The sequence below is a fragment of the Seriola lalandi genome, unplaced genomic scaffold (genome assembly GCF_002814215.2).
Source record: "Seriola lalandi dorsalis isolate HSWRI2012SDOR001 ecotype SW California unplaced genomic scaffold, Sedor1 jcf7180002054898, whole genome shotgun sequence".
Lineage (NCBI taxonomy): Eukaryota > Metazoa > Chordata > Actinopteri > Carangiformes > Carangidae > Seriola > Seriola lalandi.
In genome coordinates this window covers 4,539,546-4,566,970 of record NW_019525450.1, presented here as the reverse complement: position 1 = coordinate 4,566,970, position 27,425 = coordinate 4,539,546, and the positions used below count along the sequence as shown (strand labels likewise).

General features: G+C 40.6%; 1 protein-coding gene across 2 annotated transcripts in view; it reads right to left on the bottom strand.

Moving 5' to 3' along the window:
• LOC111672315 (AT-rich interactive domain-containing protein 3B) overlaps positions 1-27,425 on the bottom strand; it is a 54,062-nt gene that overhangs the window by 9,501 nt on the left and 17,136 nt on the right. For both annotated transcript variants that reach the window (XM_023429719.2, XM_023429720.2), the window contains exons 3-4: positions 18,797-18,871; positions 18,219-18,291 (exon numbers count right to left, since the gene is read on the bottom strand). In XM_023429719.2, coding sequence (XP_023285487.1) covers positions 18,219-18,291; positions 18,797-18,871 — 148 coding nt within the window. The remainder of the gene's footprint in view (positions 1-18,218; positions 18,292-18,796; positions 18,872-27,425) is intronic.

The following is a 27,425-nucleotide window of genomic DNA, read 5'->3' as shown; positions in this document are numbered from 1 at the left end:
AAGAGGGAGGAGGAGGGGGTGGTTCAGCGTATGCAACAGAATCAAAAAGTGCAATGTGCAACAGTGTAAGCATGGAGTGGGAGGAAGGGACTGGGGGTTGTGACAACCTGCTAATCCATGGGCAGCGCTGGGTGGGGGGTTCCTGGATAGGCCAGTATAATGAAGCTCATTTAGAGGATTGTACTGAGTAAATCCACACCCCTCTGCTGTTAGTGCTGCCGCGCCCAGCACAGGGGAGTCATACAGATTTGCCCTCACAGTTAATGCCAGCCAATCCTTCAACCCTTCCACAGGCTGCTCTTAACCTGGAATTGGACTCATTAATGACTTTGCAAAATAGCAGTGTGATCAGGCCATGAAGATTAGCCCTGATTCATTTTCTTAAATTAGCAACATGTCTTTAAGCCATGTGCAAGGGGTGAACACATGGACCTGCATAAATTGGGAGATCAGGAAGGTGTGGCATCACTGTGATCGTTTGGTGCACTACTTAATATTGAATGTAATGTCGGTGGTTTAGGAACTAAACTTTTATCTACTGAAAACCCACTCTGTTTTTCATCTAGAAATACAGCAGACAAAACGTGGTCCTGTGTTTATACACAATGAGAATTAAAATAAATGAGTTAGGAATAAAAGCTTACAATCTGTTAATATACATGTCACTATAGAACAGAGGTTCTCTATATAGTGGCTGCGATAGCTGGTGGCCCTGCAATATTAAGCAATCCTTTTTTAGTGCAACAGTTTCCTCATTCTGTATGTTAACCTTGCAGCAATGGGATGTAAGTTAAGAGTTAGGGGTTGAAGATAGACACCTGTTGCAAGGGTCTTTCAAACACAGACCAGCAAAGACTTATAGGCAGCCAGGATAATACAGAAACGGAAATTACATGCAGGAATAAAATATGTACAGTTAAACCAGTTTATTAGGTACATGTGTAAAATCTAATGCAATCTAATACAACATCCTGGCAGTGGTGTAACTAATGAAGCAGTAAAAGTAGAAAGTAGATGTTGCATTAAAATAAAAAAATGCATATTTGGATCAAAAATACAACCCTCTAAAAAGACCTGGAAAGCCTCCTCTCACCCTGTAAAATAAACATAACCACAGCACCACAGTATGTGGTTAATATTGTTCAGCTTGTTAAAGCTGCATAAAACACTGTTCTCAGAAATCAGCCATCTTATCTCCAGAGCCAATTAACAATTGGCAAAACAAGTGGGCTGTTGCCAAGATGCTAGCTTCTTTAACCAATTATTTGGATTAGGTATGTGCAGAGCGAGAGGTACAATGTTATAGTATTTAATGTAAATATGAAGGTCAGGCCTGTATCATTTAATTATCCAATATGTTAAATTAGCCACAATCCTTCCAAACGCATATCAATTGTTTTTACTTTTAGCAGTAGGTAGTAGCTATTTTCAAATTTGAGTTATTTAATTTTAGAAAGAAATCCTAAACCTGTATAGATACACCTTTTCAAAATCAGTTGCCACCAAGTTAACTGTATATAGATCTTTAAATTAATTACTGGTAATTTAATAGTATCATAGGAAAATAGGCAATTATTTAATACGTTTTTAAAAAGTCCATCCCCTTCAGGGTTTTGGTTATCACAGTCCTGTAAGACTGAAAAGAAGATTGCATTGTGACGTGGATAAACCGTTTGTAGACGGCTGACCTTCTACAACATCTCTGGGCAGCAGCAACATTTCCAGAACCCGCGGTGCAGCAGAGCACCAGGAATGCTTTGCTGCCAGTGCCTCGTCAGTTATTTAATGCAACGTTGGACATCAATCCTGCATCAAACAATTAGTACAACTAGAGGGGTCAGAGATCAGCCAGGGGTTATTGATGTGTGAATTAAACTGCAGGTCAGCAGGAAGCCATGTTTTCATACTGGCCTGGCCATGAACAATGAGAGCACAACAAATGAGACACAACAGCACTGGCCCCAAAGTGACAGGCCAGCAGTTAGTTAGGCTTTAATTCATGCCTATGCTTTTATTCACCTCTTTATCAGCATCTGCTGTCAAGTCAACATCAGATTCAACAGATTTACAAGGAGCTATTTTCACAGCACAACATTACAAATTTCAGACAGGAGAGCAGAGAGTGTAGTGTGTATGTGTGTGTTTGAGAGGAAACCAAATTGCTATCTATATCTTTAGTGGACCAGAGGTGGTTTTGAAACCTAAAAAAGCATTAATTAGTCAACACGTGACATCAACCAGGTTTCAAATTTCAACATGGCTCCACTACATATGAAAGCGCTGGGAAAGCACCTTTCGCCATAATTGACAAAAATCACATTACCAACACTTGGGCAGTTACTGGGGCAGAGAGTTTCCTAATTTGAGCGAATCAATGTGCCGCCTGCCTTTGGTGTCCAACATCTGCTCCGTTTCCAACCCTGGAGACATTTAGCTCTAACAGGCTTAATTAGACCAGTCCCAAACATCTCTTTTGATCATAGCAGCACAACTCCTCTGCCTCACAGTGCCATTTTAAGCACTCTATTCTGCTGTTATTATATTTTTGTTTACTTTTCTTTAGAGAGACAACATGGTCGTCTGTGATATGAGACCTATTCATGGCGTTAGGCCATGCAGGCCTCAAGTAGGCAACTATTGGGTATTTCATTTCTCTGTAAAGCCGTGATTTGTCCACTCGGCTGCTCTGAGCCAATCTGTAATTGGCTGCAGGCTTCACCTCCCATCATCCTTTGCCCCGGACTGATTTTCCCCCAGGGACAGGGCCATCAGGAGCCTAGTGATTAATGGCACCAGGGGTCAGAGGTCGCTCTGGTGGGAAGTGCCGTGGCTGAGGCCCCCTGAACCACTCCCTAAGTCCTTCCTCCAACTTCCACTGTGAACACAAGAGCCACACGGCTAGCCTTCAAACGGCTAGACTTCAAATGATAAGAGATATAGATACAGAGTCTGACAGAGGAGAAAAAGGGCAATGAGTGTGACTGAAAAAGACAGCTCAAAAAAACTGAAAGACATACTTCCAATCTGACGTTTGACAAATACAAGCCCTCTGGGGATAATACTTTTGGACAGTTTGATATTAGAGGATACAGCTGATATTTTCCGCATATAATCAATTACCTTTATATTTGATAAATTTCATGTCCAAAATGATTTCCCAGAAGGGTAGAAATCATTTACAGCATTTAAACAATGGGAAAATAAATCTCCAGCATGGCAAACAGCAGAACGATAACAAAACATGTTCATGAAAACAAATATGCAATCAACTAAAAAGCCTTTTATTCATTATTTCAGAGGCTGAAAACATTTATTAGATACTGTCCCCATGAACTGAGCAAACCAGACTGTTACAGATAAAGTGTCCATCTCAATCATAATTTAACATTTCCCAACTTGCATTACAGCCTCATCTTTCTATCTCAAAGTGAGGACAAAAGGGAGAAAAAAATGGGGGAACAAGGTCATTTTATGTGACCCCTGACCTATTTTTAGCAGGAAACAGCTGTTCGCATTAAAGGGTCTCTATAATAAATCAATTGGGTGCCCCTGACGCCAGTAGTGGTAAATTAAATATCGCTGACTTCACATGATGGGCATTTTTTTTTAAATAATTAAGTGACAGAGCGACAGCCTTCCAGCGGACAACACACAGGAAATGAATTCTTTACCGAATGAGCATTGGCTGGTGTGAGGTTTCAACCACCATCTACAGTGAAGAAAGACGGGAAAAAGAGGAGGGAGAGAAGGAAACGCCACATCATCTCATTGTCTTTTGGTTGCTTTAATTATGGTGATCAATATGAGGATAATTCAATTGGATTATTCTGATTTTTTGGGCTCAGATTAGTGACATGATTGAGAGAAAAAGAGACAGGGAGGAGAAAAGAAAAGAGGAATAGGCAGAGATAAAAAGAAAAAAAATCTAAAAGGTAAGGGAAAAAAGCATGAAGGGAGAGATACTTTTTGCTGCCTCTAGGAGGGATGGAAGGAAGGATGGGAAAAAAAAGGAAGGGGGAGGTGTAGTAGCTAGCCAGCTGGAGAAAGACTGGATTACTGCTGTAAGGAAGGTGTCAGCCAACACAAACAGCCCCTGGCCTCATGGCAGTGTCTGAGTCCTTTCAGAGCACCCACAGCTCAGCCACCCACCCACCCACCCCTACCTCCATATCTACACACCAGGCAGACCATACCAGGACTACATCTCCCTCTCTGGACTTCAGACAATTTCTTCAGTTCATTTTAAGAATTATTATTGGACCAACTGTTAGAAAGAAACACTCATCCGAAAGTACTGTACAAACCATCAGCTCTCAACAACACCTTCTGCATTAAAATGTGTCAAGATTAATTATTTGATGGAATAAACTGCACCACTGAATGTTGCTGCTGGTATTTTGAACTTACTTAAATGCTGCAATTCGGAATTTATTAATTCCTACTTAACATGTTCAGGTAATGAGGACATTTTTTTGTGTAAAAATACTTATTACTTCTTATAATTATAATATTTTTTTTTTTTTAGAACAGCAACCTTTAGAAAGATAAATCATTTTTGTTCATATATATACCCTAAAGTATTTTAAGTCTGTCACCCTGCATCCATAATTTTTTTTAAAATGGCTTAATTTATCACTACAGAACAGCCCAAACCCTTCAATAGCACGGGACAGAGAGACACTGACAGGAGAGACGGGTGTCTGGGCTCCACATGCTGGAAGTTTACGTTATGTCGGGCAGCCCCTGGCTGTTTAGTTTATATGTTCGTACGTCAGGGCAGCATATTGTCAGGACCCTGCTGTACGCTGGGGCATGTTTGTTTTATTTTTAATGCATGGCCAGGGACATAAAAGGTAAAAAAGCCTTGAGTGTATGGAATTTGCTATCTTTAGTCCAGGCAGAACGACCACTCGCCTGACGGACCATTTCATATCAAGTGTTAAGATATGTACCCTCCTCGTAAGGGAAGTTAAATGTAACGTTACACTATAGATACATTGCTATTCCAAGCATGAAGCTAAAGCCACAGCTGGTAGGTATACACTGAGAGATAGGAAAGCTATAACAGTCGTCTAATAAAGTCTATAATATGTCGGTCAATATGCTGTGTAGCGTTGGCTACGTAGGTTTCATTCCTGTCATGTCAATAAAGTGCAATTAATGTGAATTGACAGAGGGAGAAAGACAGAGAGACAAACAAAGAGAGAGAAGCAAGACAGGAAAGAGAAAGAAATAATGACTTAGCTTGTGACAACTATACTTAACCATAATGTGATAAGCAAGCAAAACAGAGTCTTTCCCTCGGCCTGTGAGTTTGAACTCAAAAATCAAAGACATCCTACAAAAAACATAACACTGGCTCCAGTAAAGCCACATCTATCACCTACAGAGACATAAAGACAATGTCCTACAACAATACGAAGTGGTATGCTGTGACTATACCAACAACAGTTCACTAAAGGGATTTAAAAAAAAGTCCTGTGTATTCTTCATCTGTGCAAAGAAACGACAAAGCAGCTGTAAAAATGTCTGATCAGTTCATTAACACCGGGAGCTTTTTCACATGAGCACACTTATGTATCCCTTCATTTATTAGATGAAGAATAAATCTTTATAAGAGAAAAACTAGTTTGGAGTGCCACCTTCACTGGAATCTTAATAAGATCTTACAAAAGCCATAGACAACATTTCAGATTCAGCTTGTTATTCTAGGTCGTCTCTTCCTCCCATCTCAATAAAAAGAACAAATACTAAAGGGGAAAAAAAGCAAACATTCAATGATGGATAAGTCACTTGAACCTATATTTACTCAGGGAACAGTGAGAGTAGCTTCTTAGTAAGAATTATTACAGTGAGCAGGCATCCAGTATATTTAAGGAGCTGTCTTCTGTTCACTGTCAACTGCCTTAGCCTGTGGTGTAAAACACTACAAAACTGGCAAGGCTCCAAACAACAGCCAAAAGCTGTAAATCTCATCGGGTGCTATTCACACTCTGCGGAAACCACATGAATAAGGACACTAATAGCGCTTTAATAACATGATTTGAAGTTTGTCAGGTGCAATTTTGCAACAAATCTCTGCATTGACAAGCCCGATGCATTCTTATATGATGTTGAAATTAGTGCTAACTGTTTTTGCCTTAACAGTCACAACATTAAAGCATCTCGGAAATTAAATAGAGAGACAAACAGACAGAAAAAGAGAAAGAAACATGACTCCTTCTCCGTGGGTCATGAAGATGGGTCACCTGGTGAAATAGAGGGGGAGGGGGATTGAAAAGGTTGGATGGCGCGAAAAGTGAGATGGCCTCTCCAACTGTAACCCAAGTCCCCTCAATCCCCAGAGACCCGGCAGATCAACTGACTAGACCCCAGTCATCACTGGCTGATATAGAGCCAACAGAGATGGATGAATGAACTGATGGATGGATGGGTGCATGGAAAGATGGTTGATATCTCTTATGCTGCATGGTTATTCAGGGTCTTTCAATTTCTTAAGGATCACAGAAAAGAGAAATCTGTGACATCTGAGAAACGTAGACCAGACAGGGAATATGCTGGTCTTTTCCCCAGATGTCTGTTCATATTAATAAAAGTGGGACACTTTACATGAATACAGCACATTATAATTCACAAATTGTTGCATACAATCATTTCATTAGACAGTGGAGCTCAGTTGTTTTTCCCGAGAGCAAGCAAAAAGTTCTGCAATTCTGTGATGGAAATTCATAGAAAAGTGATGGACATAATATAACCAATGGATTGACCTCTAATGGTTGAATGAGATCTGATAGATGTTTGCTAAACAGGTGAAATATACTTCCCTCTGTTCTGTATTGTTCATGATAAAAAAGGAAAAAATACTGACTCAGTGTATGTGTCAGATACAATGTGTATCTGTTTATTCATCCATTGGAGCTTCAGGCCCTTTCTCCTTGTAATCTATATGGTTCAGTTACTCCATCCAGCAGCCACATTTGAAGGTAACCAACCACCATCTGGAAATGTCTCTCATCCATAAACATCTTGCTGATCAATGAAATTGTGCAGGTGGCTGATGAACTTGCCAGAGAGCTTCGAGTATGTTATTGTGAGAGCAGCATTCCTCACACTAGATAAACTAAATAAATAACTCAGACAATAAAATCTCTATTGCATTGCACAGACGTACTGTGAGGGATTGATTTAAAAGCTTCACCTCAAGTGAAGCCTGTTGCGTTGATCATGCATGAGCCATGATTTCAGCATATGAACATTTTCTCTCACAAAACCTGAGTTTACTTTACTTATTCTGCTAAGTACAAACAAAAACAGTTGCATAAGAACTTTTCCTAAACACTGTGTAAAGTCGGTTATTACTCTAGATGTATTATGGTTGAATATAAACCTTGGGTATAAATAAATCTATCGTGAAATACATCCTCTATACTTGTTTCTTGTGGCTTTAAAGATCCAAATTGTAAATGTAATTTGACTGAAAATACATTTTGGCAAAATTCAATTTATACAAGATATGAGGGCAAAGAGCAGGTGACGGCTAGAGGAGATTGACAGTGTGGATGTTGAAGAGGGTGAGGTAAAATCTTTGTTGATGTATGCAGCAGTGTTAAACACTGATGATACAGGCCTGTATTGTGAGTTACAGTCAGTTTGGAAAAAGGTCAATAGTTGTTTTCTATCCACAAGTTGCACTCAAGAACAAGCATGAAAACACTAAAAGGTATACAGTCATCAAAACGTCGACGTATTTTTATTAAAAACAGTCTAGTGTGTGAACAATAAAGTCTATGATGTTTTTAGGTCTGTTGTATCAGCTATTAAACACAATATATTAAACCCTCAACAAGAAAACATGTTCTGATAGAGCATATCATGTCAGTGTGTTTTTTCAACACAATTCAAAACTTTACAGCGTGGTCAAATATAGTGGATGACCGCTACGCTCTATATTTACATCTGCCTGGAATATCAAGTGAGAGAAAAGTAAACCAACTGTTTGCCCTTGTAAACGGCTATCTCTGATCTTTGCAGAAATGACAAGAATGTATATGTCACAGTAACATGGCAATGGTATGTTGTGCACATAATAGAGGGAGGGGCTTCGGCATCAACTGCAGCATTTCCCAAACATGGGCTCTACTTGGGCTGCCCACCCAGGTAAATAAAATCACTTGGTTTCGACTTAAATCTTACATGAGAACATCTTATTTCACTCTTTTCAAACTGAGTAGTTTTTGGCCTCACCATGTGCTGCAGTGACTGAGTGGGGACAAGAGGGTTCTCTGTGTGCAGCTGCCTAGCTAGCATTTAACAATAGCTTGCATGTGAGGAGTTTAGGGGGCAGCTGAAAATTGTGGTTACGGAAAATAACTTGGGTTATACTCTCCCTATCTAAACTGCATTAGACACTGCATGTACATAAGTCACACACTGTGCCTCCCAACACCACAAGTAAATTCTCAACCAAATTTTTTCCACTCAAGTAGCTTGAAGATCAGGTAAAACAAATGAGAGACAGAGAGACAGTCAGGGGAAAGAGTGATATTTAGTATGAATAAGAACAACAACCAACAGCTAATAGAGCATGCGGAAAAATACACAATGTAAGGAAGAGAGAGGTTATGGAAAGCATACAAGTAAAAAGAGAAAAATTAAAAATCAGAAACTCATACATGAGAATGAAATCATCTGTGGCCCAAAGCTAGCGTCAGTTCACTGATTAGAGCGTGTATCGCTGGTTTAAAGTGTAAGTAGGTGACAGTGATGTCTTCAGTGGCAGGTGCAACATTGAGGGGCTCCCTCTCCCTTTTAGCAAACCTTATAACACAGCTAACTGCTTCAATCAATTGACACCCGGATTGACAGATAAAGCCATCAGCTGACAAGCTCCATTTGGGGCCCAGCACCACCGATCAATATGGGAGACATCAGCTTCTATAAGCTGAGAAAGAGGGACATGTTGAGACGGGGGAAGAGATTGTGGGGGGTTGTGCACTCATCTTGGAAATTTTAACTGCCATCAATGCTAATTACTTTTGGCATTTGGAATCCATTACAGTGGGTCATACTTTACCTTTCAGGGATTTAGCTGATGCTCTTAATGCAAAGTGACTTAAAATGAGGTCAACAGCAGAATATCATTTCATTCCTAAGTTACAAACAATAGATTGTCTTAAGAAAAAACACATATTACAGCATGAAAAGTCAAGTTTGAGGCCTAGCTGCAGAGGATGAACACCCATCTTTGCACATATATATATATATATATCATGACATGTCCATTATCTTTATCTAATCGTGTATCCCACACAACAAGTCACATCAACTATAATTCCACTGGCAAAGTGGCAATAGTGTCTGTGTGTCCATTTCTTCCCACAAATCAAGTGTCTTGTTTTCCATTAGGCCCCTTTGCACTCAGATCTCCGTTACTGTGTAGCTTATGCAACACTCCTGCAGAGCGGCACTGGAAGTGAGCTCAGGGCTATTGTACTGGTGTAGGGCTCCTCTGGGGGCTGTAATGTATTTCATACCATCCATCACAGGGGTGTGGGGGCCAGGAAACATTGCTTTAAGAGCACACACAGGACACAGATGGAGAAGCGAGACACGCAGATAGGCAGAGATAGTAGACATTTGGGAAATTTGTTGATCACAGGAGAGCTTCATGTGGGAACAGCTTAACAAAGAAATTATGTATAGGATGGTGAAATTTTACATTCTATTGGACAATTTTATTTGGAGGAAAATATAAATATAAAATTTCAGATTGCGAAAAATGTTTAATCCTATCTTAACCTGTATGTCTCACCTAAATAGAGGTTGAATGAATGAAATTTATACCAAGGGTGTAAACAACAGCTTGGGAGTCTATAGTCTGGCAGTGTACAACTGGCCTAATTTTCCAGCTAGAGCAGGGAATTTTATACAAAAGGATATGGTAAAAAGGTAAAACAATATTACTTATTAACTTAGTCTATTTTCTTCCTACATTTTTTTTTATTATTAAAAACTGTATCATGTACATGTCGGTTTCTTTAAACCATTGCCCTGGTTAAGACTTTCACGCAGGAATTTTTTTGGACCATGCACATTTCCCCAAAAATGGATGAGTATCTAATAGCCCCATTTGTTTTGCGCAGTATTTGCAAATGTATTCCGTTGAAGACTAAACAAGATGCATGGATGAACTGAGCAGCCAGTGTTATTTTTACCCTGACTGATGACCTCGCTGGGAAGCATGAATCTGCTCGAGGCCTGCACTTGTCGTTGTCCCTGCTCAGTTACTTATGAGCATGGTGATTAAGAATCTCCCAGCTCTGCAGCTTAGAGACTCAAATCCCTGTACAGTATGGTCGTAATTAAAGATGGACAGCACAGTGGCAATCCAGGGCTGTGGAACAGTCTGGCTAAATGACAGAGGAAATAACAAGGAAGCAGTGTGGATTGGGGGTTGGGATGAAAAGACAGAGAAAGGAAGAGACACAAAGAGTAGTCTTGGTTGGTAAGAAACAAACAAAAACTAAAAAAGTCGCAAGATTTTAATCTGAAATCCCTTAACACACCCACACACACACAAAACATCAGGAAAACTACTATTTCCTTTTGTTTTGAAGGAAGAAAAGAGCACAACCATCGTAGATGTGCTTGCTCTCCAAGGCTGGGCTGCAATTTGCCAGCTGACGGGTGGAGTTTACTGAAGGCAAAGATAATCTCAGCCCTCAAACATATCAACACAGTAACCATAAAATCTTTGATCATGAATGCAGGGGAGGATGTGTCCAATAAGAACCGTTGAAGTTTGCTTTGGGGCAATGATTAGAAAGCAGTGGTTGGAATCTCTGTATCATTTGGGTTCCCACCCTTTCCTGAGAGTAGGGGCCCTTTGCTACCACTTCTAGCTTCTAGCTTCTTTCTTATATGTTTGTCTGATTATCTTTATGTCTGGTTGGTGAGCTTGATCCGTTTTAGCCCACTGACAAAGTGATTTCAAAGGGAAATGAAAGAGCGTGGCCTTAACCTCCCCTCAGTCACCCTGGCACCCCGTCTGCCCTTGTCTCCTACTGTGGTTTCCATGTCTGCCCTCTTCATCCTTCATCCTCTTTTTTCACCCTTTTCACACATAAAGACGTGCGACCGTCACTCCCTTGTCTGCTGTCCATCAGCGCTGCCCTATCAAAAAGGTTGGCCTCCACTTATTTGGAGATCATTAATCATTCCGTGTAGGACAGGAGGCCCCTTAATCCAGCCCCTCCTCCCCCTGGCCTCACCAAGCAGGCCACAGCACGGCCCTCCACCCCTATCCCCCATGGTGTTATCAAGTTTCAGTGGTTGTAACTGTAGCACAATAAACAGAGGGGGAAGGAGAATTGGTTGGGGGCAAAGTAGGAGGAAAGGGATAGAGACAGAAATAAAGAAAGACAATAGAGGACAAAATGTAATTTCCCTACTACACTTTATTAGTGCACCCTGTGTAAAACATGTTTGTTGTGTCTTGAAAACTACATCAATCTTAGAAATTGCATCTGTATTGAGTCAGATTACAGAAACTAGTTGAAATAAGTTTATTGGCTAATTGCAGATAAAACTATTATATTTATTGTGTAATAGTTGTCAGGCAAAGCAGCAGGTCGAAAGGTTTATCTCAAATGAAAATCATTTCACCTGCCTATCTAAAAATGGACAAATGTTGCTCAACACACGTTTTTTTTTGTTGTTAAACCAACCAGGTGCTGCCATTTTCCAGAAGTTGTGGGGTGTTAACTAAAGTAAAATGAGGCCATATCAAAGAGCAAGAGAATGTTCCTATTATAGTGTGGTGTTTGTACAGAGGGCCCGCCTGTTACGAGGGCCAGTGTGAAGCTGACCGGGGGAGTAATATAATGCATACATGGATCCCCCAGAGCCCATTCATGGTGTAATTGGTGTGGACAGAGCTCTTGGTCTCAGGGTTACAGTTAGGAAACTTCCTCCAATGTCCTGCTGGGAGGCCACTCTACCCACACCACAAATACAGAAAAAAATATCCATCTTAACCTGGATGAAAAAATCTGGCAGAGGCAGGAGATTTCTTAATTTGTTTTCACTAAAAATCATGTTTTCATCATGTTCAGAATGGTCTGTGGTCTTTTTGTCTGAAGTTAACTTTAAACTGCAATGTTTTTTTCTAATAAAAGAAAATATATTTCTAAGGGGCAATATGATGCTTAATTATTGACTAGAGCAGAGTCACTCATAGTAGGTTTGACTGTGGAGATAAAGAAAAATATAATCATTATAATCATTACCATCTCCCCTTCCTTCCTTCCTACTCCTTCCTCTAATTCTACACATTGTTCATAAGTACTATCAAGACGACTACAACTTAATGACACAGACAAGTCCGGCTTACCACTTAATTACTATTAACAGACCTAAATCTCCTACGTAAGGATTTCCCCCTAAAATAACTCTAAAGCAGCGATAGCACACCATGTGGTCCCTCTTAAGCTGAATCTACACTTCCCATTAAGAGTGTCACACTGGGATGGATCTAGCCTTTGCTGGCCGCGACGTGTGAGGCTCTCTGGCTGGAGCGCGAGGAGCAAAAACACTTGTCTTTACACCCCGTTACTCCCTCCCTTTTTGACTGGTGATTTCACTGAACAGGAGTCTCTCTCTCTCTGCCTCTGTCCATCACAGCCTGTGGCCATTAATCATCTCAAGTGGACAGCGCTGACAGGCAGTTGGCTGCATCACTCTTATTTTCTTCCTCTTTCTTTTTTTGTCTTTATTGCACACCCGTAGCTCCCGCAGCCTCACTTACTGCCCCCCCCCCGATTACCTCTTCACAACTCCACCTCCTGCCCAATACCCCCCCCCATTCCAAATGAGAAAGTTGCTGGGTGTCAACCCAACCCAAAACAAACAATCACCCATCTGCTTAATCGAAATCTTTGCGGTGGTTAATGGCTTCGAGCCAGCATCAAAGCTTTTTTCCTCTGTGCTCCCTGTGGGGGTGAAACAGCAAAACCCGTAATGGATATGATGAACAGTAATGTCGGTTTAACTCATGAAGGCTAATATTCTCCACCCACACTCTTCCAATGCCTCATGCATTAACATTACATTTGCATGTCAGGCCATTAGCTGGTGTTTTTATCTCCTGCAAATGACAGGAGGTTTTCCAGTTGAATAAGGCTGAGCTCTTACAAGCAACAAATAGTACAGAGGTCAATGGTGAAAAAGAAATACTGTGACCCTCCAATGATCTTATATGACAAGTGTAGTCAGCAAAGAAATAAGAGCCAAGACAGAAAAGGTAGAGAGGGCTTGTATGCGAGTCTTCTGCCATTTCTGTGATGCAGAGCCCATCAATGGGCCCCTTTACACACAGCAAGGATTTAGGACAGCTGCTAAAATTCCTCAACCATTAACACACACACACACACACACACACACACACACAAACACACACACACACACACACACAGACACACACTCTTTCTGTTTTGAAGCACAGCGGCAGGAAATGGGAATCCCTCGTAAGTTTTCCTTCCGCAGTTGCTTTCCTCTCAAGGCCTGGAGGCCCCACGACAAGGTGGGAAAAGCACTTCACCATTTGTCTCTCTCTGTCCAGAGATTCCACTGAATTTCACTTAACCTCACAACCTTCTTCGCAACGTGAGGTACTATTTTTAGGCTTTCTGTTTGTAAGGACAAATGAAGAAGGTGGCATTTTCCCACATCACCAGCTTTTATTCTGTAGCTGCTTAGATGTCTGTCTAACCCATTCCCCTTCCTGACAGATGAGGCTCCTGTTGATCCTGGCAATGCCACTGCAGTTCCAGCTATGACTCCTCTGACCTCCGCGGTGGCCCGCACTGGTTGGGCAACTCGTCACTCTACCACAAGGAACAAAAGTCGTAGGATGCTGCAGAAGGCCGTCAACAAATTCTCTGGAGGTCTTCCCCAAACTGAGCCTTCTCGTCCCTGCCTGCTTGGGCAGACCCTCCAGCCTGAACTGCTGTCCTCAATACAGACTATCCTGTCCAGGTAGCTCTCACTCTTGTTGACGATGCTACCTCTAAGGTTGTATATGAGTCTTTAAACTTTATACAATGTTTCTGGGCCCATGCTCAGAGCAGGGCATAACATAACACATGGTCTTAGTTTTTTTCATAGTCTAAGTATAGATGTGTTCGCTTGGAGGATTTCATTCTCAGCAATCATAAGTGTGTTCTTTTTCATGTTTCTTGTAATTTGGATCTGCTGCCCCATAAACATATATCTCACAGGCACATCATTAACCAGAGCACAGCTGAAAATTTCGCAGCTCTATTTGACCCAGATGTACTGTCAAACATTATGATGTGGACAGTTAACAAACAGTGCTCCTCTGTATTGGATATAGTTTCCCCTTTTAAAACTAGATCAATCTCCTCAAATCCTCACCCTGGATTATTAAAAAGTCAATCCTGCTCCACAAGTGCCAGTATATCCAAGCTGCCTCTTGTGTCTAAACTGCTGGAAAAAGTTGTTGCCATGCAGCTCATAGTGGGTTTTAAAAACACACAGACTGTATAACTCCTTTCAATCAGATTTTCGTACTTTCGAACTACATTCAAGAGAAACAGCTCTAACTAACGACATTATGATGGCTGCAGTCAATGGGAAATGCTCATTATTGGTGTTAGTTGACCTCAGCTCTGCTTTTGATACCGTTGCTCATGGTATTCTATTAAACAGGCTAAACTAGTGGGTGGGTAAACTTGGGGTCTGCCTTCGATTGGTTCTGACCCTATCTTTTATTCAGTCTCTGTTAATTCATGTCAAACAGCGCCTCTGTCATGGAGTGTCCCACAGGGTTCTGTACTAGGTCCTATGTTGTTCTCTTAGATATGCTGCATGCCGGACAGGTTCTGAGCTGTTATAGTGGCATGTCTTATCATTATTTGCTCTTTTTCTTTTCAAATGAGGAACATTGCCAACTTGAGATCTGTGGTGACCATGGTTGAGATGGAGATGATAATTCATGCTTTTATTTCCTCTTGTTTAGATTATTGTAACACTCTTCTTTCAACTGTTAAGACTTCATCTAGAATCTCTAGACTCTTGTGAAAACTTCATAAAGCAGCTGTTTTTCTTCAGATAGGCTTTTGGTTAGCTTGTCTGCATAGCTACTCCATTTTATTACTTATTGCTTTGAACCGACCTATTTTCTCATTTGTGTTTGGAATTTTTGTACCGTTTTAATGATATAAAAAAATATATTTTGTGTTTCTGTAGCTGTAATAGGTGCTATACAAATAACCTCCCCTTTTTAGAAATCCCACATAATAATGACATTAAATCAAAAGTGCTTCCAAGATGGTATTTCATTAAAAAGAGTGCCATGATCATGTCCTCACATCTACGAAGTGAAATGGAAGGTAATTAGAGGTTACCATCAAGAAGAGCTTTGCAAGGCTTGCTCTTCATCTATATGCCTGGCACTAAAAGCAAAAGTGGAATCCTGCCAAGCAATTTGTTCCCTGTGATTAAGACTACAGTTTGAGAGAGAGCAAGAGTCAGCCAAGTGCCATTGTTCTTAAAGGAGAGGTGAAGAACTCACTCTGGAGTAGGTGAAATTATATCCTTCCCACCTGTACAATGATTGCATTAGGTCTCTAATGTCAATAGCAACATCACTGTCACATCCATATTTGAAGCACCAGGGCTGTTTATTTATTTATTTATGTATTTATTTTCTAGTCTTTTTCTGCTGCCCTTTGATTTTCCCCAAGTGAAAAAAAACACTCAAATAAAAGGCACTAACATTACTACTTCCATTTCTCACCATATTCTTTTCCCTTTCCTCAAACTTGTGTATTATAGATGAGTATTCTGGAGAGACCTGTTGTCGGACACTGACCTTTACACTCCCTCACTACTGGTCACTTGTACAGATGATGATACAGGAACCTGATCCATGCAAGCCGATACCAGTTGCACTCACTGTAAGTAACTCTGGAAATGTAATTTTGCTAAACAAATTAAAAGGACCAGTGTGCAGGATTTAGGGGGGGGGGGCTGTATTAGCAGAAATGGAATATAGTATTTATAATTATTTTTAGTTATAAAAGTAGTAGTAGTAGTAAGTAGTTAGTATTTAGTTTTAATAATTGTATAATTACCTTAAAATACAAATCAGTTGTGTTTTCATCAGCTTAAAATGAGGCCGCACTTCCCTGTATCTACAGTAGCCCAGAACTGACAAAGCAAATACTGGCTCTGGAGAGGGCCTTTTGCCTTTATAGGTTACCTGATGGCCACCGTAGGTTCTCCGAAATGCTTGGAAAGGGTCGGTGAGGGAGGGATATTGAGTTGGTTGCAATCTACAGCCTCACTGCTGGATGCCAATAAATTCTACATAGTGGTCCTTTGTACAAAATGTAAATGACACGAGTTATAATATTCAAATTTAAATTGTTACATGTGAATCAGTATTTTGTTTCCTTTGCTTTAAGTTGTGACACTTTCACAAACTAAATTTTGTCTTTGTTTTTAAACAGCAATGATATAATTAATTTCACATTTATGTTCTTCAAAATGTAACAGTGACACAATAAAAAAAAGACAGACTTGTTTATAATATTCACTTAAAGTAAACTTATTTTGCTGTCTTAAGTACATGCAAATTTAGAGAAAATAACGTGACGTGGTGCACTGTAATCAACCAGTTATCTCCTGTCAGGTGGCATTTTAGTCAGCTTGATGGATTTCTCTGTCTGACCAGCATGAGGAAGGGGTCAACCACCACTCCCAGCATCAGCCACTGGACAGAGATGCTAACAAGGCCCTGACAGATCCTGTCCCTCCCTCTCTCTGACTCGGCTTAATTCATCACCCGCCAAACAAGACCTCCGGGTGCTAAGATCTGACCAGACACTATGAAGCTGCTGCTCTTGTGAATGGGAACACACCATGCATACAAGTACCTACACATGCATGTCAATGCACATGGACCCATTTACACAAATGTATGCACTGCGCCATCATCATCCGTCACAGTCTGACAAAACAAACTATGCATCACGTACACATTCACATACATACTATATCACCCATCATGGCCTGTGACAAAACATAATGAAGGATGAACCACACACACACACTCACAGACCACTATCACCCATCATAGCCTGCCAAAACGTAATGTAAAGTATGCACCATTGTAATAACATTGTGATTCACCTTGGGAGGTATTGCTCAAGTCATGTAACTTGCTTGGCAACAGATTTGTCTGATAAAAGCCTAAGTGCATTAGCTGCCCTGCTCAGAGGGGTCTTGTAGGCAGTGTCAAAGCAGCACGCGGTCAGCTGAGCCTCCCCGGCTGTTGGCCAACTAAATAAGTTAGGTCACTGCGAGATCCTCTTGGCTCTGATACTGCAGAACCTCAGGATCAACGAAGGCAGATCTCACCTGCTGACCCCTTAAGGCCTTTACTCTGGGGAGGGGAATTAGTAAAGGATTTCTTAGCCAGTGAGAGTTACAGTATGTTTTTTTAAGTTGATCAGTAACATTGCACACATGACAACAAGCAGTGACATTTGAAAGACTGAAGTCACAAAGAAATTTGCACTTTTATCCTTGCTCAGTTTACATGGGTTCTAACAATTGTAGGACCAAATAAACTATTTGTGCTGTAGGCCAAACACCAATCAATCTATAGTGAAATTCCAGATGCCCTGTAAAAAATAGCAACTCCCCCTTCACAGTGAGACAGGAAATGACTCTTAAGAAATGGAAGTCCTGTGGTATTTGCTTTTTCCACATAGGCAGAGGGTGAGAAATTAACTCCAACCAATGTCACATCTGTGGCTCTAGGCTCACACTGCAATTCATAATGCAAATGTTTCCCTATGGAATCTAAAACACCCTACATGCTTTGAGGGTTAAGAAAGCACAGCCTTGTAGATACGAATTTAGATTATATATTAAATTGTTGATAGGATATAAAGTCTGAAAGACGTATCAATCATGAGCCTATTGATAAACTACTTCCACAAAACTCCAACATGAGTTCTTCAGGAGACTCTCATTAATCCCAACAGAACCTCTAATTTTAAGTGTATGCCGCTAGATCTGACAAATCAAAGAAAATCTTTGCTGAGGAGAGCACAGGTGAAGGTGGCATGAACATAGTGAAGAGGCAGCTGCTGCTTAGTATGATGTGGATTTCTTGAGAGCACTCTTACCTCTTTTCTGCATGAAGGTGAAGAGGTCATCCAAAAACTCCTTCCTCTTGGGGTCACTGTCCAGCTCATACAACTGCAAGAAAAAATAAAAGGTTATTACTACCATGATGCATTGTTCGGCCCATTCAGCATGTTAAATTGTCCCTGAAAGTGGAGCCTTCTGGCTGTTCAACCTGGTGAATTGTGCAGTTTTTAGTGCAGTTTCTCTATATTTGAGAACGGGCTTTGAATAGAAATACTGACTAGTTCCGACTAGAATATACATGCATGTCAATGGCCAGCTGACTGTTGGCTGTTATAACTGTGGTGTGTAATTTCTAACAGAAGAGGCAATATGAGGCGGCGCATTCGTCAGTCTTTGTCAGTGCTTGTTCTTTGAAGCTGGCTTGGAGTTTCAGGGCCATGGAGATATATTCAGAGATCTGCATGTTGAGAATGCTTAAAAAGGTTGACCTTTTTACAATTCAAGTAGTTTGACTTTCATAAAAATGTATGTTATTATGTAATTGGTGCAAAGGGGTCTTGTTGGTTGTTTCATGACTGAAGCCACCCTGTGATCACATTTTCCAAGTGCTCACCTTAGCAAAGTCTCTGGAGGCTTCTCCTCTCCCTCTGCTACTGTCAGCCTCATCCGCCCAGCCTGCATTCCCATTCTACGACAGACAAGGGACACAACACAGATTAAGTCAGTAAACAAACAGAAAGTGATTACCGACATGTACAGAGGGGATCAAGAATGTAGTGGCCGTTATCTCATTACCTGCAAGTGTTTTAAAAGTAATACAGTTTACAGTCTATTATTTATTTGAATATAATTTTTTGGCATTTCACCTTTATTTGAAAATGACAGTAGAGATAAATACAGGAAACATGGAATGAGAGCGAGACAGACAGAAGAGTATGACAAGCTTGAACCAATCTGTGGACATTGCCCGGTTCCTCTACTAATGAAGTTGAAAATTTACAATTCTTACGAGAGGATTTTGACCCCTACATTTTTTCTAAAATGCCTTAATCTAATTTTAATCTGTAAAGATCCCTTCAGGTTCACACTGACTGTAGGTCAGGAAGTTCATGTTGTGCTAAAAAACTGACTTAACTCTCAACTTAATGCTATTCACCACAACAGCCAACACTCTGCAACACAAACACATGAAAACTAATATATACTCAAACTCCAAGAATGCATTTTTCCAGAGGTTGGAGGAGTAACCTCTGGAGTTATTGTGCCCCTGAGCTCCCGTGCCCCCCTCCCCCTTCATCCTCAAACATCTCCATTTGACCTAAACCATCTGCATCTGGGCCTGCCCTGCCCCCACCCATGTCTTCGGACCCAGCTGGATACAAGGGCCCCCCATCCTTCAATCTTAACGCAGCTGTGATGGGTGGCCAAGTTCATGGAGTGTAGCTGGCTGTCAGGAGGGGCCAGGGGAGGGTGGGCTGGTCAGTAGCCCAAGTGCACACACACATGAGCAAAGGCTGATCATGGCTGTGTGTATGTTTGTGAGTGCAGGGAGCGGGGCAATGGCCCCACAAGACGGGAAGGAAGGAAAATAGGGGCAGAAAGGGGTGCACGGTATGTGCCGACCAGGAATGTCTCCTAAAGACAAAACCTATAAAAGCATCAGGAATCAAAACAAGATCCGTTTGGTGGGGGACGTTAATGGCTGCAGCCTGGGGTCTAGTTTCAACCAGGAGCCCATTGGTCAGTGGCAATTACATGGCCTGAAACGAGAGCCAGGAGGGCAAAGGTTGTCAAGGCCCTTGAGAGCAAGTCATTTTCACCCTCTCACTCTCTGTACGTGTAACGGTTGTCAACATTCATACTCCCTAAACAAATTCTCATCAGCCATCAGCTTGCAAACCCACTGCAAATGGTATATTTCAAGGATATAAGTTACATGTCTGAAAACTACTGAATAAGATATCTGTTATTTAGAACAGCGAAGATCCTCTTTCACACACAAAAACTAAAATGTCTCCAAAATACCTTTTTTTTCAAAATATGGGTGGAAATTGAACTGGCATATTCAGAACATTGATACATTCAAAACTTCTAGAACAAAAAGTTTCCAGTATGAAAAACTAATATTTTAAGTCCAAAGTTCACATTTTTAGTTACCAGTTAAGTGCTATTCTCTAAAAAAGTGAGTTATATCTATTTTCAAAGAACAAAATTATTTGATCACATTAGCCTCTCAGCTGACATTTTCTGTTGAAAATTAATCTACACAGTTCATTTCTTATCAAAAATACATTCACTGTCAACTTACAGTATCTTATGCATTTCACAGAGATTACAACAGAATCATTATGTGAAGGTAAATATACAGTATGGTACATATGGAGGCCTTATAGACCTTTGCACACAATTTGACTGCTTCTGTTAACGTTTAACCATTATAAATGATTATAGCAGGAGATAATTCAGATTGCAGCCATGTCTAACCTCACATGCTTGCTCTTGCATGAAAAAACTTTGCATTCGGCAGTTTTTATAAGCGCTGGATGTTCTCTATTCAGTGGCCCAGGGGTCAACACTGTGTAATATTACAGACGGTAAGCAAACAAGGAGCCATAGAGCTTCATGGGAAACACCACCATTCTGCTAGTTAGCAGTGTGCTTTGCTAATCTTCCATTGTTATTCCACTATACCAGTTTTTAACAACAGAACTACATGTGGGAATGTATCTGTGTGAATAAAAACTTAAAATAAAAGCCTCAGATACATTAAACTAAAATGTTATTTGTAGAGAATATGGGGTAGCACTATACAGAGTACAGTCTTTCATAACTTATGCCACAGAAACATCACAACACAGACGTCTTCTGCTGCAGGAAAAAGCTTTCCGTCTGTCAGAAATCAAATAACACTTGCAGCTTCATTTTCAAGAGTTGTAGCATATCACAAAAATAGTAAAAAGATGGTAAGAAATAGCAGCTGCAGTGGTATTCTGGCAAGAGACAAGGTCCCCATCAGCACATTGGAGAAAGCGTTACATTTCAAAGGGGAGGGGCAATAACTGTTATATGGTGATAATAATCATGTATGATAAAGCTAATAAATTAAATAACAGCTTTAGGCTATCAGGCGTATAAGCATTGGTATCAGTACAGTCATTATGTTCAGTTTTTATTGAAATTGTTTTATTAATTAATTCAACAGTATGATAAGTTGTAGTGTGTGGTGCTGTTGAGCTGTATTACATTACATATCATATTACTAAAGTGAACGTCACTCTGTCACTCTTGAGCACAAGTCCTCCACAATCTGCTCTAAGCTCATCTTCTCTGCCAGTTCATTCTAAATGCAAAATATAACCAGTCCACTCAGCCTCTCTCTCACTGTGCTCCTCCAACTTTTCAAACATTGAGCTGAATGAACTCTGCAGTCACAACAGGGATCATCAAAAACAACAGAACACCTCAGTGACGGCATAAGTGAACATGGAAGTCACAGATGAAGGATCCACCATGCACATGTTGATCACGTAATATGGCAGGTGTGTTTGTTTTAGGACACTTGCCTTGTTTGTCAGGTGGGTGGTGTATTAAGTCTGTGATTAATTAAGGTAGATGCAGATGTAATGCTAATCTTAACCATGCCTGCATAATAACACCATTCTTAATTTTATTGCATAGTTACATTTAATGTATTTTATAGTTTTCAATGATTATAGTAAATGTTGCCATGGCAACCTATCAGTAGGCCTACAAATAAAACTTTTGAATGTCTGAAAGTATTTGTAAAAAATGTAAAAAATGTGTCTAAAATGTCTTATGTGTAATAAGTAGTTCATTACACATAAGACATATCATTTTGAATAACTGATTAATTCAAGCAAAAACTATTATTTTGCCTTGATTAAAAAAACTGTGCTGGTTTGTTTCACAGCAGAAATTGATGGACACTTGTATTCTCTTCCAAAATATCTCTACTCCAACAGAAAGAAGTGTGACAGATCTGTGAATCAACTGTGCTGTAGCTGTGTGAAAGAGGCTGTCAGTAGTTTCTCATTCAGCTGTAAAAATATGAGAGACTTGGCTACAGCACAACAACAGCTGAATCTACCTGCACACCAACTGATCACAGAGTCTCCCAGTGGGTGGGGGTTGAGCCAAAAAGTGATACAGAGGGTGCTAAAGTAGGAGTAAGCCAGTGCTTGGCATCTGACAAGAAGACATGGAATCTTGTTCCCATCTGAGATGTAGAGATCCTGGAGTCAACTAACAAGGTCCTACATTCCCCTCCAGGAGTTCAATGATGCATTATCAGATACATTACTATCTCCTACGTCAAACTAGTGCTGCATCTATTCATTACCAGCATTCTGGCACATCAGGAGGAGGACACGACATTTATAAAATCCATCAAGTCCTCGATTCTGGATTACATCAATGAAAAGTTTGATGATCCTGACACAAACAGCTTTTCAGACAGTGACCTCAGATTCAAGAGTACATACATTGCCCGTGACAACATTGAAGAAGTAAAGTTTAGAGTCCTCTCAGAGGTGGAGTCCCTTCTTACTGACCAGGGCAGCTCATAGCCTGACACAGCACTTCCTATAACTCCATAGGCAACACGACCATCTGATTCAGCATTGACAGCAATGCCAACACCTCATGAGGAAGCAGATAAACCATCAGAGCCAACAGAGGCAAAGAGGTACAAGAAGATCAGTTACTCAACAGTTACTTCAGAGGAGCACATTAACATCCTCCTTATTAACAATGAACTGTTTACCCACTTACATCTTTTTAAATTAGATGATGAAGAAAATCCACTGGGATGGTGGAACATCTGAAGCAATGTTCCAAAAGCTCAACCATTTAGCAACAAAACATGTGTCCCAACCGCAAGTTCCCCTTCTGAACGGGTGTATAGTACCATAGGTAAGATTACAACATACACTGTTGACAGGTTCGTGTTTTTGTCAGGAGACACCGGAGGGGCACAGTGCACATCTTTTCTTATACTGCACAGTGTTTTTGTTAAACCTATTTTTATTTATGTACAGAAACTACTTTTATTTAAATAGAGTTCTCATATTGGAGGTAACTGACCTTACTTTTTATACTTCACAGCAAGATGTATGTTGTGTCTGCACTTGTCTTATTTTTATTATTTTTTAAAATACTACTTATACAGTTAGCTGTTAGTTTAAGTTAGATAACAGTACATACATACAGTATGCTGTGTTTTTCTAATTTACAAATAAATACTAACACTTTAATATTATACTTTGTTAAAGTCTTCATGATATTGTATTGTATATCGGCACTTTTCTGAAGTATATCGAGATATAAGTTCTTTATCCATATGACTCAGCCCTACTGTGAACTCTGTGTAGTGATTTATAAAGTTGAATTCATTCATATAACAGATGCTCTTCTCTAAAGTTAAAAATGTAACTTCAAAAGAACGAGCAGTAGGTGCTGGGTTACTGGCCTTGGATTTGTTAGGGGAACACAAATGTGTTTATACACAAGCCACACGCAGACACACGCAGACACACGCACACACACACACACACACACACATACACACATATACACATATACACATATACACACACACACATACACACACACACACACACACACGCCTCCCTGAGGGACACTCTGTATTATGGGAGCGCAGGGGTCAAGGTGTTCCTGACATCAACAGAGAACAAAGGTCTAAAGTGACAGAACACTGTCCAGTCAGTGCTAAACTTCAGCTTCCTGCTCAATCCCCACCTCTGCTTTAAATATGTTCTATGAGGGTCCAGATTTAGAGAAATACTGAAATTCTGTAATTTTTTTTTACTCTGATTAAGTGAATCAAACATATTAGAGTTAATTTTGACAGTTGCCATACATTTCTTCATGGTGTGATTAATGTCGTTACAGGGGCCCTATCTTAAATCCTTGTTCAGTGTAAAAGTACTGCTGTTCTGTCACTTGATGCTACAGGCATCTGTTACAGCAAATCTGAGACCTTACTTTAAAATTTGGTGGTTGAGGATAGAGGTGAGAGATGAAGACAAAATTAATAATGTGATAAATATCCATGAATTATCTTGATATCAATATGTTGGAAATATCCTAAAGTAATGAAAATAACATTGTAAAATGTTAAAATCGCACTGGTTCCACTGAATCAAATGCTCTAAACAAATTGGAGTGTCAGGACACTGCCAATGATTCCCTGTCATTGGATCTGAGATCTGGAGAGTAAATTTTGGTGTCATCTGTCACAAGACCAATAAGTCCAACTGCTTTCATAGAGAATCTGACTGCTTCTCTAGCTGGTTCAAAAAAAGTGCAGTAATTGGAACATGGAAGCCGTTAACCATGAATAGACATGTTGGCTCTTGAATTGGGACCTTGGTCAGCTGAGGAATGTTAACACTACGTTGCTTTTTGTCAAGTTAGAGTGGATACTGATGTTTTGGGACCACTCCTTATGATCAGTCACCTCAGCCCCTTCATCACATCCAGTACTCCACCCAGAAATGACTTCTTTAGAAAAAAAGAAATTCCCACACCCTACCATCATTCATGACAGTGACATACAAGGCTTGGCTTGCCAGATGAAAGTCACAATTAAATTATATGAAATTATTGATGTGTGTTTCTTAATGTGCCTTTGTTACTGCAGTTGAGATTTTAGATTTTGTAGATATGTAAACTACAATTTCAATTAGGTCAAATGACATTATAATTTTCAAATAATCCTCCAAATAATCATAATCCAATCCGCTCGGTGGAGGATGAACAGAAGCCTTCATATATTTAAGCAGCCTGTGTTTCCTCTCTGTGTCTCCCTCATGCTGTTAGCAGGTTTACTGGCCAGGCGGTGGGTGGCCTAATCACATTATGGCCATACGTGACTGACTGGCGCAGCGCCAAATCAGGGATAAGAATAACATAGATGACCAGAAGTAAGCTGTAGCTGGTCATCGCCAGGGACCTTTCAGAATGCTGATGTAAAAACTGTTCCCCTGTGTCTGAAAAACTTCTCTCTATGGAAATGTTTTTTGAGTTTGGGGGGTCAAACGTTGTCAGGCTGTCACCATGTAATTGATGCTTATTTGGTATTATACTGTAGAATTTGTAAAAATGCCAAAGATTATCCCATCATTTTTTGGGGGTTTTTAGATGGGAAGCAGTTGGCAACATCATCTCTCAGTTGCTCTCACACTAAAAACAATACATTTTGAGTGCAGCAGTTTTGAAAAGGACAACCTTCAGTCTGCAACAAGCTGACATTCTTTGCATAACCCTGTATCGGACAAACCTCACAACACACTCCTACTTGAATGTTGATGCATAGCCTGGGGGTAATTCTACACAGCCATTATAGAAAGATGTCTGGAGTACAGCCACCATTTTAGTGAGGCCAGGCATGCCGGAACAAGAAGGGTTAATGGCTGCTGCTTGGGGAGTGGGGGATGGATGGCATTGATTGCGCAGGATGTTGACAGCACTTCTCCAATTTGATAGTGGAGCTGTTATTAGATGAAGAGGCTTGTTCTTAATAAAAGCATCATGTGATTTCAGTCCTCAAGTAGGAGGCTGAGTCGGCTCAAATAGCAGCCAGTGAGCTAAGGAAATGTTCATTGTGTTGCACTTTGGCAATCACCTCAGAATAACAAAAGCAGCAGACAGACTGAATCCAATTTATTTCCACACGTGCCTTGAAACAGGTCAGAAGCCGACTGCATACTGTGTAGGCAGAGTTCAACTTATGTGAAGTGGGTCATTTACATACAATACATTACAGGTTTATTACTGTCTGATGGGATGGCATAAAAAAAAAAAAACCCATAGATCATCCGAAATGAGGAGTAGACCATTTCAGTGTGACCCTGTGGACTAAACAAAGCCTAAAGAAGAGAGGCACGTGTCTCTGCTGTATTAGAGCCCTGTTAGCCATTAGCCATACCCCCAACCCCTGTGCTCCCACTTCGAGCTACTGTCGTGGCTCTCTGTGTCCCTCCGTACACAGCCTCACACTGCAGACCAAGTCCCCTGGGCCACAGCCATTGAACAGGAGGCCCAAATCAATAGCCCTGGATGTGCAAACACAGGGAAGTCCCCAGCCCCCTCCGGACGCAATCTCACAGCACACGTCAATACTCATCATCCTCAGTCATATACCGCAACGCCAGGGAAACTGAGATGAGGGCAGGATCACAGCTCCCATGATGACCCAACCACTTCACCTCCAACAAGACACCCTAACTTTCACTAACACAGTGAGGGTTTCCATGACAAACCCTCATCTAATTGCACTTTACAAAAAACAGTGGAAACAACAAAATAAATAGAAACAAAATACACACACATGCAAGCAAAATCACTGTAGCAACCCCTGGCAGTAAATCTATGGTAACAAAATGTCACAGTCCTCTCAGTGCGAACTCTGCCAGAACAGACACAGGAGGGAGGGCGACTTTAGGGAAACCCACCAACATTCCTGTACACCAGTAACAGGACCTCACAATAACAGGAGAGCCCCTCTCATCCCACAGGTACTCTTAACATCTCATTCTCGGACTAATCTTTTTTAGCCAAATTGCTGCCTGTCAAAACAGTTCAGCGAGGGAAATCTTTTAAACAGACACAGCGGCAGTAATTTAATCACAATCAAGGCCTCCAGCAGAAATCTGGATCACAGCCAGCAACAGTGATAAATGGCGAATAGTCAGACGCTACATGCTTGCTTATTAGTTAAACTCTTGCTTATTTTGTACATTTAATTAAAAAAGCCATTCAAACGACTAAGAGATCGGGTTCCTCTTTTTTCTAGAATGTACTGTAGTTAGTTATAATAGATGAAAAAATATTTTCATAGGTTTTTGCTTCGTACACCTGTTTGCTAAGAAAACTGGATCTGTGATTGAAGCAGATACTAAGTAATTACAGTAGTAAGCCTGTTTCCTCATCTACTAGAGAGCAATGATGCATTAAGTTTAAGCCAGTCTGCAAGGTTGCCTTCATGCTCACAAAGAAAGCGAATCTGCTTCCTCTCAGCATGCCTATAAAAACGAGCATTGTGGGGGGCAGCAATCTCTAATCCAAATCAAATAATTAGGGCCTTGATCCCTCTGCGGGACTCCAGGAATCATTTATAGTGCCTCTTGCCATGGGGAGGGGGTGATGGGTGAGGGGCGGGTGTGTTGGAAATGGGCTGAGCGGATGGCGTCCTTTATCTG